Source organism: Phacochoerus africanus, chromosome 5 (assembly GCF_016906955.1).
Source record: "Phacochoerus africanus isolate WHEZ1 chromosome 5, ROS_Pafr_v1, whole genome shotgun sequence".
In the NCBI taxonomy this organism is placed as follows: Eukaryota; Metazoa; Chordata; class Mammalia; order Artiodactyla; family Suidae; genus Phacochoerus; species Phacochoerus africanus.
Window position 1 is genome coordinate 74,154,023 of NC_062548.1, and position 19,806 is coordinate 74,173,828.

The 19,806-nt window shown below is 55.5% G+C and overlaps 1 protein-coding gene across 4 annotated transcripts in view; it reads left to right on the forward strand.

The window, feature by feature from the left end:
* SFXN5 (sideroflexin 5) overlaps positions 1-19,806 on the forward strand; it is a 133,891-nt gene that overhangs the window by 76,052 nt on the left and 38,033 nt on the right. For 3 of the 4 annotated variants that reach the window (XM_047781785.1, XM_047781783.1, XM_047781782.1), the window contains exons 9-10: positions 616-681; positions 12,899-12,989. In XM_047781785.1, the coding sequence (XP_047637741.1) occupies positions 616-681; positions 12,899-12,989 (157 nt within the window). Of the gene's footprint in view, positions 1-615; positions 682-12,898; positions 12,990-19,806 lie in introns of those variants that run through there. The other variant, XM_047781786.1, reaches the window with a different exon arrangement.

Consider the following 19,806-nt stretch of genomic DNA (forward strand, 5'->3'; position numbering starts at 1 on the left):
CTCATGTACGCCTCTGCTTGGATGGCTCCAGTTTACCTTAAACCAAACATCTCCAAAGTTGCTGTTATTGCGCAGGCAAGTTCCATGGCTTGCTCTGCATTTTCTGGGTTGCAACTTGAGATCCGTATTCCCATAGAATTATTGAGCGACCGCCTTTGAGGGGCCTAGAAGCCCAGCTGCAGCATGGTTGACCAGACCTGCGAAAGCCAGCCAGACTGTGACCAGTCTTAACACTGCTATTTTCACCTAGAAAGTGTTCTGGGTGCCACATTTAGCTTCCCAACCTGGAAATGTCCCAGCTGTATAAATGTCCCATTTTGGCACTCACTATTCTCTACCTCCAGGCGGCAGGGTCTGCCAAGGACCTTTCTAGAATAGGGCAAAAGTGCAGTGGGCCCTTCAGCATCTCTCCAGACATAGCTGCCCAGTGTTCCCATGTGTGGAGCTGCACTGAGGGAGGCCTGGATCCCTTTGGCTTCCAGAGGGACTTTCTTCTCGCTTACCCCTCCAGGCTGGTGGGCAGGAGTGCCTCTTGTTGGCTGGGGCTATTTGCAAGGGTGGAGCGTGGGGGCTGCGGGCACCCAATGGACCTGAAATGCTGTGTCTGTCTTCCAGCCTTCACCTGTGTCCAAGTTCATCCAGGGCTACCTGGGAGCCGTCATCAGTGCCGTCTCCATCGCTGTGAGTAGCCTCAAACTCCCCCTCCCCCATCTTCTCCATCCTGCTGCTCTGTGGTTGCCCCACCCAGCATCTCGGGCCAGACCTGGTCTGAGGGTCAGGGCCAGGCAGCGGTGGGGGAGACGGAAGTTTCTGTGTGGGGGCCGTCAGGGCCATCTTCCTAGGCAGAGGAGGGTAGGCCCTGGTGACACTTTCATACAGCGAGAACACAGGCTGGAGCTCCAGGTTTGGGAGAGCAGGCAGGGAGGTGAGGTGGTGCCCAGGGGCCATGGGAAGGGCTACACACTCCAGCAGGGGCCAGGATGTCTGCCCTAGGGGGGCCCGGGTTCACCAAGCATCCTTCTCAGAGGAGCTGCTCTTCGTGCTCAGTGATGTGGCTGTGATGCTGGAGTGGAGGGGCTCATGATCCATCCCCAAGGTTGATCCAAATGTCACCTCCCCTTTGCTCTTTACCTGAGTTCCCTGAGTCCCCTCTTGGTGGCCTTGGTCATGTGGTCACATGTCTAAGCCCTCCCAGAGTCCTGTGAATTCCTCAAGACAGGTGAGGGAGGCTCATTTTGAATCCCAGAGGGTTTTGAGAATGCAGCAGCTAAGTAGGGGAGGTTTGTAGATTGACTGTGTGAGCACAAGGATGTATCCCAGATGAGGGCAGAGGGCAGGTGACACTGTGAGGAGGCTGGGCCAGAGCTAGAGTGGAAGCCCAAGTTCCCAAGACCTTGGCCTGTTCATCCCACCCCTGCACTTCCAGCTGGTCCTCTCTCTATCCTGGCTGGGTGGTCTCCTATAGCCCCCTCCAGAGGCCAAAGTCACAACTTCAATATTTTTATCATTATGTATCACTATCCTTGCATAATAAATACATCTACTATACACGTACTTGTTAAGAAAAATAATAAGGAAATGCAAATTATTTTTAAGAGCCTTTTTTTTTTTTGTCTTTTTGTCTTTTTAGGGCTGCACCCTCGGCATATGGAGGTTCCCAGGCTAGGGGTCCAATCAGAGCTGTAGCCACCAGCCTACACCACGGTCACAGCAACGCGGGATCCGAGCCGGATCTGTGACCTACACCACAGCTCACGGCAATGCCAGATCCTTAACCCATTGAGCAAGGCCAGGGATTGACCCCAAAACCTTGTGGTTGCTAGTCAGATTCGTTTCTGCTGCGCCACGACGGGAACTCCAGGGAATGAAAACTCTTAAAAATTCACAGATAATAATCTTTTTTGTGAAACCCGCTTTTCTCATCTCCCATGTCATTAAATCGGTGTAATGACTGTTCATGCCTGGGTACTTTTATTTCACTCTTCTCCTAAAATAGGGATTTGGAGCTTTTCTGAGGTGGTCTCGTTTACCCTGTTCCCACGGGGACCAGATCACCTCCAAATGGCTCTTAAGTGGGGTTGTTCCCCATCTCATGGCCAAGCTCACTCTCCTTCCCCGAATCCTTATGTCTCACCCCAAGCACGAAGCCAGACCTTGCCCAGTCTATTTCAGTGGCTCATCAAGAGATCACTCACGCACCCTGGTGGTCCCACGGCCTAGCCTGGGACTTCATTTGAGGGTTCTACATATTGGAGATCTCTGATTTTGGGGGGTTACTGCCTGGGGCCAGGAGCTCTTGTGAGAGAGGGGAAGGGCCCTGTCACCTCCTTCCTGCTCCTATGACAAGAGGAACTGATGGCTCTGCTTAGTTTAGCAGCTTGAAAATCCCATCTTCCTTTTTTGAGGTCCCAGGGAAGGAACGGGGAACTGGGAAGCCACTTGGAGAGAATCCTGAGCTGCCCTGGCCGAGAGGGGCTGGAGTGGAGGGGATCACAGTGGGGGACATCCCCCTTCTGCAGGCTGGGCCTGTGGGCTTCTTCCTCCCAGGCTCTCTGCCTACCCTGGCCTCGCTGTCCCACGCAAGCAGCCCTGTCATTCCACCTGAACTACTTCATAAGGCCAGAGCCAGCCCAGATCGTGGGGTGGGGGTTCTGATGCCCAAGCTGCAGCGTTATGGGGGGCTTGGGTCCCTCTGGGGCTCTCAGACCCAGGGCCTTACCCGCAGGGGGACCCCCCCTTCCGCCTCCCCACCTAGCTGGAGGTGTTCCCTGACCACCCCAGCCCCAAGTCCTAGAAACTTCCATCCTTTTCATATAGTCAGTTATGCCCCATGTCCTGTCCTCTTATTTCAAGCTAAGCAGGGACAGGCCTTGTGTCCTCTCCCCCACAGAGGGGGACCGAGCAGTGGGCCATAAGTACTCGTTCATTAGATTGCTGACCCATTGCGGCCTCCAGGAGGCCCCTCTGAGCTCCGCCCGTAGTGGCAGTGTCCCTCTGCCTGACACCTTCCAGCCGTGAGGGTCTAACTTCGGCAGATGGAGTGGAGTTTCTGACTTGCAAAATTTGCAGCCTGCCTGCTTTTCTTTTGTGTGTGTAAATCACAAAACCTCCAGAGAAAGAGGCTTTATTTTATTTTCCTTTGCCTTGCTCTCTGGAAGCCCAGGCCCCGCGGCCTCATTAACTGATCTCTGCTTCAGTTTGTGACAGGTCCTCCTGCCTGCCCCTCCCGCCCCCGGGTGAGACTGTTAAGAGGAGATGACCTGCAAACAAGTGTCACGGCCCCAGTGGTTGGCCCCGCTCTGACATTAATTAAAATGAGTCCCTACAAGCAGGCGGCGTGGATGGGGGCTGACAGGCCAAGGGCAGATCCCCGGGACGGAGGACCAGCTGGAGTGGAGGCCAGCCTCCTCTCTGGACCCAGGAGAGCCCTCTTTCCCTCTCCGGAGGGCCCCCGACCTTGGCCAGCAGCCCCAAGAATCAGGGATCCCCGGGGTGCATGTCCCCTAACTGCGGCCTCACCCGGGTGGCAGGACCCCTGCCAGGGGCGGTGGGGAGGGGTTAGCAGCCTTTTGGTGAACCCTCTAAATAGATCTGGCAATGTCTGGCTTCGTGCTCGGGAATAAAAAAGAAATTTCGTCTTAAGTTATTTTTGAAATCTAGCAGTTTGCTGTCTTTTAACAAAGGAAGTTCTGTCAGCGCTCACTGTGCATGAGTTTGGGTGTGTGTGTTGAGCACGACTGTGGTGGCCCCCCTGAGCCCTGGGGGAGACCCCGTCACTCTCTTCAGGGGGGAAGGGGTGCCAGGCAGTTTGCAGGGGCTGGGGGTCCCACAGACTGGTGTGTCCTTCAAGATGCTGAGAGGGGAAGCTGAGGATACTCTGTGGTGTCTCTGTCATGATGACGAAGGTGACGTGGGTGTGGGGGGGCCCAGGGGAGGGCCCCCGAAGTCACACAGAGCTGACGCTTGTGAGATAAGACTGGAGAGAGGTGAAGGCAGGCTTGGGGGGTCCAGAAACAGGGCACAGCACACAAAGAGGCACACGGGAGAAGGAAAGCCTGGCAGATCCTGGAAGCCGTCAGAACATGAGTGTGGCTGCCATGTAAGGAATAATGGTGATGAGGTGACAATGAAGTGGGGTGGGGGTGGGGGTAGCAGGGACCCATCACAAAACACCGTGACTGCCTTGTCAGGAGTCAAGAGCGTCAGGCCAGGAGCCCCCACCTGGGCTCAGGGACCTGGGCGTTGCAGAGGGTGCAGGCAGAAGAGAGCTGGAGGAGAAGTCGCCGGGGGTTGGCAGGCCCAGCTGAGGAACCCCCCCTCATGGACACAAAGTCCTGGATAAGAGTGGACCTGGGGCTGGAGAGGAAGGCTCAAGGCTAAAGACCGATGTGAACAGTCCACAGCTGGATGATGGAGCCAGAGTATAAAAGCGGCCTCGTGCCTGATGGTCAGATGCTTCGCCTTCAGCCAGATCCTGGCTGGCCAAGGACTTTGGCTGGTGGAGAAGTGCTGGCTTCTTTTCCTAAAGGGTCTGGTCCCTGGGGGTCCTTTCTGTATAGGATGCAGAGATTGTTAACCTAGACAGTGGGCACAAATAGTATCCCGGATGTCCCTGGGCTGGACACCTACCTCTTCCAGCTCCCACTGCTTCCTGGAGCTCCGTGTCCCCGTGATAGTCAGACTAGTGAATGATCATAGCTGCTAACACTTACGGAGCGCCTACGGTGTGCCACATGCTGTTTGGGTGTCCCGCTCCTAAGGTACACCCGAGATACCCCTTGGACCACAGAAGACACCACGAGGGGACCCTGCTGAGGACACTGAGGCACAGAGGTGAGGTCAGTGCTAGAGTTGGGATTCAGTGTCAGGCTTAATCAGGAGTCCCTGTTGTGGTGAAGTGGCAATGAACCTGACTAGGATCCTGAGGCTATAGGTTCAATCCCTGGCCTCGCTCAGTGGGTTAAGGACCCAGGGTTGCTATGAGGTGTGGTGTAGGTCACAGATGAGGCTCGGATCCCACGTTGCTGTGGCTGTGGTGTAGGCTGGCAGCTGTAGCTCTGACTCGACCCCTAGCCTGGGAACTTCCATGTGCCGAAGGTAGGGCCCTAAAAGGACAATAAAAAAATAAACGTCAGGCTTAATCGGACACTATCCTGCTAACAAAAAGACACATTTTTCTTCCTGCTCCCCTGTGTCGTAAGGAGGTAAGAAAAGCTAAGCAGTGTTCTTGGCTTCAAGTTGGAAGAGCTCTGTTACCATGTCCCCCGGTAGACAAGACCCTCTGCAGGTACCCTGAGGACACTGGGGACTGGAAGAAAATTCTTGACAGGCTCTTTAAGTATAATGAGAGGTTGCACTTCCACTCACCTGCACGTTTGGTTCCTGGGCTTTCTGCAAGACTCTACCTGGCTGGCTCTGTGCTCGAAGGTATAAGTCGGGGTATCCTTGTGATCCAGGGTTTAGTTCAGTGTGTGTTCTGTGGTCCAGGGTGTAGCTCAGGGTGTCCTCCGTTATCCAGCGGTGCCTTGGGGTGTTCTCTGTGGTCCAGTTGTGGCTCTAGGGTGTCCCCCAGTGTGTCCTCATGGTCCATGGTACAACTGTGTGTCCTTATGGTCCAGGGTGTAGCTCAGGGTGTCCTCATGGTGCAGGGTGTCATCCATGGTGTCCTCCATCATCCAGGGTGTGCCTCAGGGTGTCCTCTGTGGTCCAGTGGTAGCTCAGGGTGTCCTTCATGGTCTAAGGTGTCCCTCAGAATGTCCTCATGGTCCAGAGTATAGCTCAGTGTGTCTTTGTGCTTCAGGGTATGGTTCGGGGTGTCTTCATGGACCAGAGCATGTCTCGGGGTGTCCTCGTGGTCCAGGGTGTCATTTTTGATGTCCTCTATTATCCGGGGTGTGCCTCAGGGTGTCCTCTGTGCTCCACTTGGTATCTCAGGGTGTCCTTCATGGTCTAGGGGGTCCCTCAGGGTGTCTTCCGTGGTCCGGGGTGTACGTCTGGGTGACCTCGTGGTCCAGATTGCATCTCAGATGTCCTCTGTGGTCCAGGGTGTCCTCTGTGGTCCAGGCGTAGCTCGAGGTGTCTCTAGTGGTCCAGGGTAGAGCTCAGGCCCAGATATTCTTCTCTGAAGCTGATGGACGTAGGAGGCCAACTGCCTGAGAATACAGACCACACTCTTGTCTCACCACTTTCACTCTGCATGCCTTCCAGGTTGGAGGGCTCTCTCTCAGAATCTGAAGTTTTCTGGAAGCCGGCAGATGGTGATGCTGGCCGTGTCAAGTCTGATGCAAATATCGACTCCACAACTGTTTTGGAGAGGGCAAGTTCTTGCTCCTTCCTGGATGCAAGGGGTCTGATGTGACTGGTTTTCCAGTAGGTGGCCAGCAGGTTCCTGTGGGGCATGGTTCAGGGGTCAGGGCTGGTCACCGCTGCAAGCAAAGAAGCCACACAACTGCAGCTGGAGCTGACAGGTATTTGAACCTCCGCATAACTCTGTCCTGGCCACCTTAGCCCTTTGCTCTTGAACATGCTGCCAAGCAACAGGCTGGCTGAGACTGCAGGACAATTGACCTCCAGAGAGGGTCTTGGTTATTACCAAGAGTTTAATTCTACAATGCACGCCCTCTGGTGGGCATTTTTGGTACCTCCCAGATTCCTTGACCTGCCCTAATCCTTGCTCCCCAGGACCCACAAAAAACCTCCCTGACCATTTTGTTGTATTATTATCCACCACCCAAGAGTAGATGTAAATTCTGACCTAATGCCATCCCTCCTGTCAAACAGGCCCCTTCCATTGTTCTCCAAGGACCCTCGGTCCCACTTATGGCAGCCGCCAGTAGTCTACAGAGCCAGCTGCAGAAACCTGGTATTTCATGCTTCTGAAGCCCACTGAGTCCCCCCTCCCTGCTTACCTGGCTACCTCCTGCTCTCCCTCAGGGCTCAGTTGGGCTGCCCCTTCCTTGGATGCTTCGTAGCCCCGCCCCCAGGCCCCTCCTCCCTCCTCTAAGGCCATCTGCTCAGGTGGCCTTAGAGTTGCGCCCTGCACTGCAGAGCTGTGTTTGCTCAGGTGGACGGCGGTGGTTGCACAAGGCAGCTCTCCTTCGTGGCTCTTTTTTTTTCCTGCCCCCGAAATCATTGACTTGATTTATCTAGCAACATTGATTAAGCACCTACTCATTTCAATGAGGAATGAGTGTGTGCACAGGCCCTGACCTAGCACTTAGGGCCTATCGGGAGAGACAGGATTTAGTAGAGTCCACAGGTAAAAATATTTCTGTGTGATTCTTTTTTTTGTCTTTTTTTGCCTTTTCTAGGGCCTCACCCACGGCATATGGAGGTTCCCAGGCTAGGGGTCTAATTGGAGCTGTAGCCTCCAGCCTACGCCACAGCCATAGCACCTTGGGATCTGAGCTGCATCTGCCACCTACACCACAGCTCACAGCAACGCCGAATCCTTAACCCACTGAGCAAGGCCAGGGATCGAACACGCAACCTCATGGTTCCTAGTCAAATTCGTTAACCACTGAGCCACGACGGGAACTCCCAGGGTGATTCTATTTTTACTAATATCCCTGTATTACTTTGATTCCCAACATTTTCAGAGGGTAAATGAATATACTTAGGGACTGTGAAAAGTATCTGGAAGGAAGCTTTCCAGCCTCTGCGAGAGGCTGCAAGAGGGGAGCCCCCCAGGGAAGAGGAGCCTCCCTGAAGGCCTGACATTCAAGATGGAAAGTGAGGAAGCCAAAGGAGGGCAGGGCTGGAAGGTCAAGGACAGAGAGGGGGAGGCAGAGAAGGGAAGAGGGACTGGCTCATGGGCGGAGTGGGGTGGTGGCGAGATGGCTGGAGGCTTGCAAGCCCGACCAGGCAGTCCTGCAGGGCTGGGTGGGTCTTTAAGTGTGCGGGAAGCCGCTGAAAGGCTAACACACATTGGAATCCGTTTTTATTTATGTATTTACTTAGTCTTTTTAGGGCCACACTCATGACACATGGAGATTCCCAGGCTGGGGTTGAATTGAAGTTGTAGCTGCTGGCCTACACCACAGTCACAACCATGCCAGATCCGAGCAGCATCTGTGACCTACACCACAGCTCACAGTAACCTGGATCCTTAACCCACTGAGCGAGGCCAGGGATCGAACCCGCAACCTCATGGTTCCTAGTCGGATTCGTTTCCACTGGGCCAGGACAGGAACTCCCTGGTATCCATTTTTAGAAGACTGCTCTGTCTGCTGTGTAGAGAGTGGATTAGAGGCATTAAGGGGGGCAAGCAAGGAGCCTAGTTAGGGGGTGAGTGGTTGTCCAGGGAATAAGTGATAGGAGCAGCTGCAGTCAAGATAACCACAGAACACGGAGCTCTGTGCTGTGGGCTGGGCCAGAGCTGGATGTGGGGGTCCAGAGGCTCCTGTCCAGGTTGACCCCTGTGTTTCTGATTTGAGGCACTGAGCTGGGAATGGGAGAGGCGGCCAGGGGTGGGTGAGGAAGAGCAAGATAACCATTGCTTGCTGTGGGTGCAGGGCTGGCAGAGTGCTTGAAGCCCATCGAGATGGAGGCATCCTGCAGGGGACCAAATGTGTGGGCTGGCGTGGCGACACAGCCTGGGTGATGCAGGCATTGCTCCAACCCCATCCAATGGCTCCTCACTGGCCTTGCAGAAGCTGGGCTGCTGTTGGCCTGGAAGGACCTTCCTACTCAAGGAGACGGCCATCAGCTGTCCCTGAAGGTCTGGTGTCACAGGAGCTCCCACCCCTCCCCAGTTCTTGGTACTGGTCAGCACTTACCTCCATTGTGGAGGGAATTGCAGGAAGCTGGTCTTCCCTCCTCTTTCTCTGGCCCCGTCAGTTGCCTGTGGCAAATTCACTGGTCTGGGGGCCAGAGCTTGGAGAGAAGGTAGCCAGAGAGCAGGTAGCCTGCTGCTTCCTCAGGCCAATTCTGAGCACTCACTGGTCCTGGGCTCTTGGCTTCTCCTAGGACCCCTGTCTGCTGACCACATGGGGAATTCTTGTGCGGAATCCACACCCTGTTTGTGTTCCCTTCCACCGAAATGGAGCCCCTGTTTTGTTCATTTCTATTTTGTGGCTTATCTGGAGGCTGTTAAAACAGACCCCAGGGGACCCACAGCAGTGATTGTTCCATATCTCATTATCCTTCCTGAACCTGATTATTAGCTCAGATTTTTCTGATCGCTAGCTGCTGTTCGTGATGAATTGTGTGCCATTAATGCCAGCTGGTTCCCTTAAACAGGACCCACCATGCCAGGGAAAGTGGGCTGCTGTTCAGAGCCACCAGCCACTTGGCTTTTTAATTTTAATGGGCTCCACCAAATGTTCCAGGCCAAAGGGTCCCCAAGGAACCAGAACAGACGGGCTCCCAACCCCCAGTCTGCAGCCCACCCTGGTTCTTTCCTAGGCTGTGGCCTTCCTAGCTGCAGGAACAGTAAGCCCTGATTTGGGGGGTCTCTGCTGAATGCATGCCTTCCTGCCATCAGGCGCATCCTAGGCGAGTGGATGGGTGACCTCACCAACTCTTAGTGAGCCTGCGGCTGCACATGTGCACAGGCCTTCTCCCCACTTTGCTGGTTGCAGCCCCTTCCCTGGGCTCAGGCCTGTGGGCCATTGCATTTAGCAAAGTGTGTGTGCCTCACTAAATTTCACCTGTCCACACTGGGGAGAGACCCAGGTGGGTTTCAGGGAAGAGGTGGCCAGAGAAGGGGGACCCAAGCATTGTTTTCTCTCTTCTTTCCTCCTGCCTAGCTGGGGTGGGGGAGACAGGCTGAGTCACTCACCCTGGGCTGTGTCAGTCCTACCTGGTGGCAAGAGCAGCCAGCCAAGGAGGGGAAGGCTTGAGGGTAAGTGGGAGGGTTGAAGGTTTGCTACAGCCAATGGCCGTTAATCCTTCTCGCCCTCCGCCATGCCTGCCTCCAAGAGACAGTGAGGGGAAGGGTTTGAGCTCCCTGCTGGCTTGTCTCCTTGACTCCTGCTCCCCATTCCTCCAGCATCTCCTGCATCTTTCCAAACAGATGTGTGAGGTTTTGGACCCAGATCTTCTGTTTTCTAGCTACTGAGGGCAGAGGTGGCTCTGCCTGGAACTGCCTTTCACTCATCTGGGCCCCAGCTCCATGCAGGTCTTTCAGGGAGGCTTTTGCAGTGCATACAGCCAGTTTTAAATGGCATTTATTTATTTATTTATTGCTTTTTTAGGGCCACACTAGCGACATATGGAAGTTTCCAGGCTAGGGGTCTAATCGGAGCTGTAGCCACCGGCCTACACCACAGCCACAGCAACGCCAGATCCAAGCTGCATCTGTGACCTACACCACAGCTCACGGCAACGCCAGATCCTTAACCCACGGAGCAAGGCCAGGGATCGAACCCGCAACCTCAGGGTTCCTAGTCAGATTTGTTTCCACTGCACCACGAAGGGAACTCCTGGCTTGTAGTAATTTAAAAACAAAATGGCATGTCAGACATTGCTCGCGGAGATGGAGGACCACTGGAAAGCAAGTAGCACAGTGGCTGAGTGAGGCTTTGGAATTAGCAGACCCTGGGTTTGGATCCTCGTTTTACCTGCCTCAGTGTCTGAACTTGGGCAGAGGGACTTAACCTCTCTGAACCTGTCTGAATGTCTCTGAACCTGTAAAAGGGGGTGAGGTGCCCTATCCATAAGCCTGTAGTTAAGCTGGGTCACGTGATGTGGTTGGCCCGAGGCATGCCCCTTTTCCCCTCCTCTGCTTCACCCCTGATGCCCTCCTGTGTGTCCCCCTGGCCTCTCTCCACACTGGCACTCTGAGAGACATATTCCCTGGTATTGGTGGGGGGGCGGTGAGGGGGACCATTTCTGAGTCACAGAGATAGTCACTTGCTGCTGCAACTTGGAGTGTCCATCTGTGTCGCAGGGGCAGCCCTGAAGCATCAGGGCTGCCGGGCCCAGGGTGGGCTGGCAGATCTCCAGCCTGCCCCAGTACACTGAAGTGTGTCTGAGCTGCCACGAGTCTCTCTGCCTCCCTGCCTCCCCTTGAACGGGCAGAGAGGATAAGAATTGGGCACTGACCACCAGCTGGAGGCTTCAGATGAGCACCTGAGCGCCCAGGCCGGGTTTGCCTGATGGCGGTCTGGCTCCAGGGTGGGGGCCTGGGCTGCCTGGTGGCTGGCGGTCTAGCACTTCTATCTTCCCAGGTCTCACAGTGGCAGCCTGGGCTGGGCCATTCCTGCCATGCCGTGCCCTGATTTGACTGCTGCGGGCCCCCCACAGCCCTGGAGGCCTTCCCAAGGCTCTGCGGTTCCCCCAACAACCCAGAAGGTTGAGGCCAGAGCCAGGACCTGCTGAGCCACCGGATGCGCCAGAGCCGAGAGCAGGCTGTCCGGGCCGTCAGGCCAGGAGGCCCACAGCCGCTCCTGCTGCCCCTCCTCTCAGGAACGATGGATGGGGGAGGGCTGGCTCTGGCCTCAGTTCGGGGAAACAAAGACCTCTACACACCCAGCTTCTGGTCTGGCCACAGGCATCCTCTTTTGTCTCTGTGCTCAGGCTGTTTTCCTTCCAAAAGGTCCTTCTCCCCAGCCTAACCCTCCCCAGAATAACCCCACCTCCTGCTCCTCCAAAAGCCCCTCTTCCAGCCTTTGCTAATCTCTCCATCTTTTCAGTCGTTCCTTGAGTTTATCCTTCAGCTGCTGCTTTACTGAGCATGTACTACGGGCCGTCCACGGCCCTAGGGACCCGGTGTGCAAAGAAGAAGGCATGTCCCCTCCCTGTCACTGCGGAGGGGACATCAGACCCCAAAGAGGGTTCCTAGAGCTGGGAAGGAGGGGCTGGTGATGTGCCGGGGGCGGCTTTCTGCCTGGGGGTGGTGACATCATTCCTATACAGCCTCATTTATTGAGGTCTTTTAGGTGCTCATGCTGAGTACTTTACAGACACTCCTGGAACAGCCTCGGGACGGGACGCTGGAGCTATTACCGTCCCCTTTTACAGACAAGGAAACGGAGGCAGAGAAAGGGGAAATGAGTCCCAGAGTCAGTGACCCTGGAGGCGGAGCGCAGAGGTGGGCCTTAAAGAACAGACGTGGACTGGAGCACAGGAAGGGAGGCACTCGGGGCTCGGGGACCTGCACGAGCAAAGGCCCCAAGGTGGGAAATTCACGCAGCGTTTCAGCTGACTGGATGGGGCAGACAGAACATGGGGTGATGGGGGAATGGAAGTGAGTTTATGGAGGCTGAGGCGGCTGCATGAAGGAGTCTGCACCCTCTTGCACAGGCCAGGGGGAGGTGTTGTCCTGGTGGAGGGGACGGGACCTGTGTTCCAGGAAGATGCGGTTAGCGTGGGGGATGGAGTGGAGTGGGAGTGCCCAAGGCAAGGGGCAAGGGGGGCCCTGGTGGCCTGGGCTGGGAGAGGGGAGCTGAAGTCTGAGTGGAGATGGACAGTGAGCCCAGGACATCCGCTCTGGGCGGCTCTGCTTAGCTCTCTGGTCACCTGTGGGTCTCCCTCTGCTGAGTCCGCCTGCTCTGGCCGGGCCCTGGAAAGGTGCTGCTGAAGAGGCTGGGTGGGAATGACGAGGTCCTATGCTTCATTTATTTGTAGATTTTGTGTTCTAATAGCAGCCATCCCACCATCACTTTTCCTCTCCCCGGAGAGGCTGTGTGTGTGCGCGTGTGCATGTGTGCGCCTGTGTGTGTGTGTGTGTGTGTTTGTGTGTGCGACTGATGCTCTTCTCCCTCTGGGATGACTGGGCAGTGGTACTTTAAATAGCACTGCGGCTCTGCAGCACCCAGTCAGGCTGAGGATTGAGGGTCTGGGGTGCAGGTGCAGGGCAGGCTGGTACCCCTCAGTCGCTGCTCTTCCCCCAGCCCACCCCGTCCTCCCACAGGTGCTGAAGCATCACACACCCTCTCTGTTTTCTCTTTCTAAGGTGGGCCTTAATGTCCTGGTTCAGAAAGCCAACAAGTTCACCCCAGCCACTCGCCTCCTCGTCCAGAGATTCGTGCCATTCCCCGCCGTAGGTAAGACTTGTGCAGTGAGGAGAGCGTGTGCGTGTGGGCAGGTGGGGCTGCCAGCCTGTGGGGAAGCTGGACGGTCCTGCCACACCTCTTCTGGCCCTGGGGGCCTCCCAGCTGGGGCGACTGGAATAAAATGCATGCAGATAGAAGAAAGGGTGACAGGGGCCCCACCTTCCAGCTCTGAGATACCGCTTTTAGCACAGGGATTCTTTTTTTGTTTTTGCTTTTTTTAGGGCCACATCTGCAGCACATGGGAATTCCTGGGCTGAGGGTCAAATCAGAGCTACAGTTGCAGGCCACAGCCACAGCAACGCAGGATCTGAGCCGCATCTGACCTATGCTGCAGCACGGGATCCTCAACCCACCGAGCCAAGCCAGGGATCAAACCTGCATCCTCATGGATCCTAGCCGGGTTCTTAACCCGCAGAACCACCCCAGGAACTCCAGCACAGACATTCTTAACCCGGGGTCCTCAGACACCCCCTGCCTTGCAGTCCGTAGATAAGATGCAGTGGATCTCATGAACTCCGTTGGGGAAAGTATACTAACCTTTAACTGAAATTTAACATTTTCTTCCATCGTGAATATAGGCAGCAAATCACGGTAACAAGCAGGACCGGTAACTGTCAGCAGTAGAAATCACAGATAATTTCATGTCACATTACAGTCGTTACAGAGTTCTTAAAATATCACTTATGCTCAGCACTAATTCAAAATCATGGTACTTGATAGACCCACTGGTAGATCTTGTTTTTTAATTCATTAGTTTTTTTCTTTTTGTCTTTTTTGCCATTTCTTGGGCCCCTCCTGCAGCATATGGAGGTTCCCAGGCTAGGGGTTGAATCGGAGCTGTAGCCGCTGGCCTACACCACAGCCACAGCAATGCGGGATCCAAGCCACGTCTGTGACCTACACCACAGCTCACGGCAACGCCGGATCCTTAACCCACTGAGCGAGGCCAGGGATCGAACCCGCAACCTCATGGTTCCTAGTTAGATTCGTTAACTACTGAGCCACCACAGGAACTCCATTAATTCATTAGTTTAAAATCACATCTCTTACTGTATCACAATTGAAAAAAAAGCATTTGGATAGCTTATTTCAATATAACCCCTTTGTGATTTTACATATTTTGTTTTATGCATTCAGAGACATTGTTTTGGGAGGGGTGCATCGGCCTTACCAGCCTGTCACAGGGGTTGCTGACACAAGGGAAGGTTCAAGGCTCCCGCTAGTCTGGGGCTCCAAGCCTTGTGTGGTGGGCCCTTTGCATTACAGGAGCCTCCACTAATAGGAAGCTGCATGCAGGGTGTGTGTGTGTGTGTGCGTGCACGTGTGCACTTGTGCATGATTTCAGCAGAGTTCTTGCTGCTCTTGAAACCCTGAGCTCACAATAGATGCCCTGGGCCTCGGCCCTGGGGTTCCCTAAAGCCCAGCCTGGCCCTTAAGAAGCCTATACCTTATTTTGCCACAGCGAAAGTTTAAAAAAAAAACAAAACACAAAACTACAAAGAAATATACAACCCTGAAAGAAACCCAAGGCCAACCACCATTAGTCATCAAAAGAGAAGAACAAGTGTTTGAGTCATGACACCAAGTTCCCCATCTGATGGCAGAGGACAGAGATGGGGCAGGGCCAGGAAGGGCGTGAGGTCCCATGTGACCTCCCTAGTGCCAAAGCTCAATCCGGAGAGCCTGGCCTGAGACCCGAGCTCATGGTCCCAACCCTGTTCTTTACTTCCAGGGCTCAGCTTCCCCATCTGTGATATGGGGGCATCCACCCCTACCTTCCTCCAAGCTTGAGCTGAGGCTCAAATGAGACCACAGACCCTTTCCATTCATAGGAAAGTGCTTTGAAGCACCTGCAACGCCCCTGCGAGAAGGTGGGAGATCATTATTGAGCAGCCCCACCTCCTCAGGAGCCCAGAGGCTAATGAACTCCCAGGACCAACCACCCGGCTGGTCCTCAGCCGACCCAGATAATTGCTATAGCAACTCCACACTTTTAATGAACTCTCAGCTATTTCTGGCGTGGGCCATTAATGGAATAACTCTTTAGATCTGACTTTGTTAAGGAGCCTAATTGAGTGAACACAGCTGCCGACCCTGCGTTCCCCGCCATCCCGAGCGGGAGGGTCAGATGCAGCCTGAGGAGGGGCAGCTCTCAGCTGCACTGGACTGGATTTTTGGTCTCCATCGAGATGTAATCTGTCCTTGAGCCAAACTTCAGGTAAAGACTCTGCCAGGGTCCCATTCCAGTCCTGCTCTGCTGGCCGTCTTGCTGTGTGACCTTGGAAGGGTCTTAATCTCTCTGGGGCTCCCTCAGGAGGAGGGTCCCGGCATTCAGGTTGGACCCTCTCTGCCACCGCCACCTGAGGCTTTCTGGCTGATCCCTCTTTGGGCTCCAGCGATTCCTCTCCTGCCTGCTTGTCAGGGAGGAGCCACAGCCCCTCATGCTGGTCCGGCCACCACGGAGGATCGTGAGATCCTGCGTGTTCCTAGCTGGTTGCACAGGGTGTACACAGGGGTGGTTGGCCGCCTTGACGGTCCCCGCTCGCCAGGATCCTGGGAGAAGCAGGGCCTTTCTGGCTGCTTCCTCAAGCACACTGCCCAAGACCTGGCTGTGTGCCTGCCTGCCTTCCACCCCTGCCCCAGCCTCTCCTTCACCACAGGTGGGCTTCCATCTCTCTGGCCCCTGGTGTCCATCCCGGGCCACCTGTAGATGGACACTTGCCAACCCCCAGTGGACGCTGATGCCGTGGGGTACAGGGTGAACAGGCGTGCGCCTCCCCCCATCCAGAGGCTTAAAAGGCCCCTGGTCTTCTCAGGCCACCAACTAGTCCTTGCATGTGGCTTCCCTCTGCCTTATCCCTCTGCCTCGGGCCAGACAGAGTGTCCCTCAGCCCCATCGTAGGGCCAAGGTCCTGCGGGCATCCACCTCTGCTTCCCACAGCAAGTGATGCCAGACTATGCCAGGCCACCATTAAGGCCACAGAGAAGCCTGCTCAGGACTTGCTTTACTTTGTAGAAGGTCCTTTGGCCCCACCCTCCCCTGCCCCCTCCCCGACCCCGGCCTGATGGAGAGATAGGACTCACAGAGCCATGAGTGCACACAGGGAGGGGCTGGCTGCAAGTGGGACTGATCGGTTGTCGGGGTGGGGTGGGTGTGGAGCAGAAGGAGGTCTGCAGTTCAGGGTGAGAGAGGGTCCTGAAAGGGCCTGTGTGCCCTGTGCTCAGTGGCCACACCCCTCCTCCCTCTCCCCCACACCCCTCCTCCCTCTCCTCCAGTGGGAAGGCGGGTGGAAACCCAGGCTGCTCTGCCCAGCTACTCCCATCCTGCTCAGGCTCTGGCTCAAGGTCAGGAGGTGGAGACCTCTCTTCACCAAGCTCCCCTGCTGCCCAAGAGAGAGGCCTGACACTCTGGGCACAGGACCCCTGGCTCCCACACCTGATTCCACTACTCCCACCCCTCTCCAGCCTCAGGACAGACCCCCATCAGCCCCTTCCCATGGGGACCTCGGTGACAGTCACTGCAGGCCTCCCTGGGTGACCAGAGCCCATGCCTTGGGGCCTCACAGCTCTCCACGTCTCCCCATCAGGCCTCTGCACCCCCCCCTTTGTCCTCATTCTCTCTCGAGGACCTTCTGGCAGAGCGAGGCATCCCCCTTTACAGAGAATAGACAAATCCAAGCTTGCCAGGAGTTACCCAGAGCTGGCAAAGCCTGGGCTGCCCAGGATCTGGCCAGGGCTCCTTCAATTTCACCCAGCAACTCCCCTCACCCCTGCAGCCGAGTGGCTGAGGGATATGGTCCAGGGGCAGCCAGGGTCCTCAGCATCCCACCAGGGCCCCTCCACCCATCAGCCCCTGGTTTTCCAGCCAGGGTCACGTGCACGTGTGTGGGACTGGTGTGTGCGCATGCGTGTGTGCTGAGCCTACGGGGAAAGCTCCGAGGATGCTCCCTGCAGCCAATTCTCTCCCTCAAGGTGGTGTCAGAGCCTCCCTGTGCCCTGGTCTAGAACAGCAATCATGTGGGAAATCTCAGTTTCTATTTATACAGGGAGATGTTAGGCAAGACGGTGAGCCCAGGAGCATGTGTGCTGGCATTGGAATTGATTGGGGACTGGTAATTAATTTGTTTAGACCTTAATTAATTCGTCAGTTCTTTCTTATTTGTGGACTGTCACGCTTAATTGTGTTCCGGAGCTCGAGCTCGGAGCAGGCCCTCCATTAATTGACGTGTGGTTGCTGTGAGGTGGAAGTTAATGGTTTGGGGAGCTGGGCAAACAGCGTAATTAAAGGTCAGTCGAGGAGGCGTCGGAAAAATTACCCTCGCCCCCAGGTCCAGCCACCAGTCTCCAGGAGCAGACTCCATTCCAGGGGAAGGCAGGCTCCGCAGAGTTTTTGTGTGTGGCCTTTGGGGTGGGATGGGAGGAGTGGCAGGCAGGAGGGAGTGACAGGTCCCAGGGCCATCATGAGGCACCAAGGAGAGGTGGACACTCGCCTTGTGAGGAATGGGCAGGGCAGGGGCTGGTGTCACCTGGATGCCAGCACGCCCATGTTCCCAGGCTCTGTGTATGGGGGGATGGGCAGGGTGGGATGCTCTGAGGCTGCCTAGTGGAATCCTCGTGGAGCAGGGGCCCAGCAGTGTTGTGTGCTACTCAAGAGCCCCATCTGGGCCTGAGCTCCCGGTGGGGGAGGCCTGGGCCTCAGCACTAGCCGACCTGACTCCTTGCACAGGGAATAACCCTCCTGCAGCCTCATCATCCCTTGGCTGGGAGTGATTTGGTCCTGTGCTGTCGGCAGCAGTCCCCTTATGTAAAATATAACAGCTTTTTTCATCGCCATGCAGATGTCCCTGTGTTTTGCAGTGTGTCCGCTCCTGGGCCGGAGGTGGGGGGTGCCTGGGCAGCCTTTGGGAACTGTCTTCTGTTCGTTCACGCTTGTGTGCCCCACACCTGCCCCCCCTGCCACCATGCTCCAGACCTGTACTGCTCTCCTCCTAGTGCTCACGCCACCCCGCTTCCTTCGTGGGTGGTGCCCTGGCAGTGTGCCTGAGCCCCACTAGTTCCCAGGCCCGTGCTTCTTCCATCCCTCATCCCGTGGTTAGAAGGCAGCAGGGTGAGCCTGTGTCCACTGTGCCCTGGGCCTTGTGACTTACACTCCCTCTTTCCAGATCAGGGATAGTTAATGTGGCATCTGCAGCCCTTGGGCTCAGGTCCTGGAAGCCCTTGAGTCACTTCCTGGCTGCTGGTCTTGCTCGCACTCCATGGCTCTGTGGCGAATCTCGTGACTGGCCCCCTGCCTCTCTCTGGGCTCCAGGCCTTTGTGCGTGGCCCTCCTTGAGTGGAGTACCAGCTACCTCAGTCCCACCCTCTGCCTCCTCTTGGCTGCCAGGCCATCATTTCCCATTTCAGACACCACCTCCTCCAGGAAGCCCTCCTTTGTTGCCCCTGTCAGGGTTAGACCACAGCACCTCGCGTGTGTCTGTGTCTATCCTGGAACTACCCATTATGTTTCCCAGTCGGCCTCCCTCCTCAGACTGTGAGTTTGCCAAGACAGGGACTGGATCTCATTCACCACCAACCCCTCGGCCTGCAGCATTCAGTGTGGGTTTGTTCAGTGATCCAATGAAGGCTTTGGTAGAAAAGATTTGAAACTGGGTTCCGGTGATTGCACTTATGGTGATTTCATTCTATGGATCTTTGGACATTCATTCTGGTGGGTTTTTTAAATTATTTTTTTGCTGTGAGCCACACGGGAAGTCCTTAAATTCTTTTTTTGCATGTTCTATTATAGGAGTTTTCGCTGTGATGGTCATTCACTCGGTCAGCCGGCCTAGGGTGGATGAGCAGGTCATCCTGGGCACATTCTTCAGCCTTTCTGGTTGGATCTGGATGGGTAGGTGGGCCAGGCTAGGTGCCAGAATCCAGGGCAGCCCTACAACTGGCCAGTGTGTGTCAGGCCGCAAGAGGACAGGGCCAGTGGGGCCGAGTCAACCAAAGGGACGTCTCCAGTGAGGGGTCCTGGGGCTCTGCCTTCAGTCTTATCCCCTTCAGTGATCTTCTCACTGCCTTGGTCACTGGAAACCGATGGGTCACGTTCAAGGATCAGGGAGATCAACTTGGCAGTGACTATGAATTCATGGGTGAGAATGCCAGGATCCCAAATGATCTCACACGGTTTGATGTAGTGCCTGCTCTTTAGAAAAAGCAGCTGCACGAGCGTAGAGGCGCTGAGGCCTGATGTGGCTGGAGTGCTTGGGATAAAGACCCAGGGATTTTGTGGGCTGTTGGCTCCGAACTGGTCCACAGTGTGGTGTGTGTCTCTGATGCGGCTCCCTCCAGCTTGAGCTGCATTCTTAGAAACAGAGGGGTCAGAACAAAGGGGTCTGCGTAGTTCCGGAGCCCACACATTCCGACTAGCACGGGTAAGTGGAGCCAAGGAAGAGGAGCAGGATCGTTTGAAAACCTGATAGTCTGTTCTTGGAATAAGCTGCCTGACCCCTGTGTTAGGAAAGCGTCTGCATGGCAGCCTGGTTCCACCTGAGAAGGGCACTTATGTGTGACCAAGGCACCCATTCTGAGCAGCTTGCCCAGGACCTGACATATAGTAGGTGCCCAGCGTACGCTTCTTGAATGAATGGCCTCTTCCTTTAGGCTCTCATCTGAAGGGGGAGGGGAAGGGTGGCTCGGAGCCTTGAATGTTAGATGAGGGTTCAAGATTTTTCTCTTGATTGATGGGGAACCATTGAAGAATCTCCCGCGAGGGAGCAGATGTGATAAAAGGGCGCTTGGCAGAAGATGAGTGTATTAGCAGGAA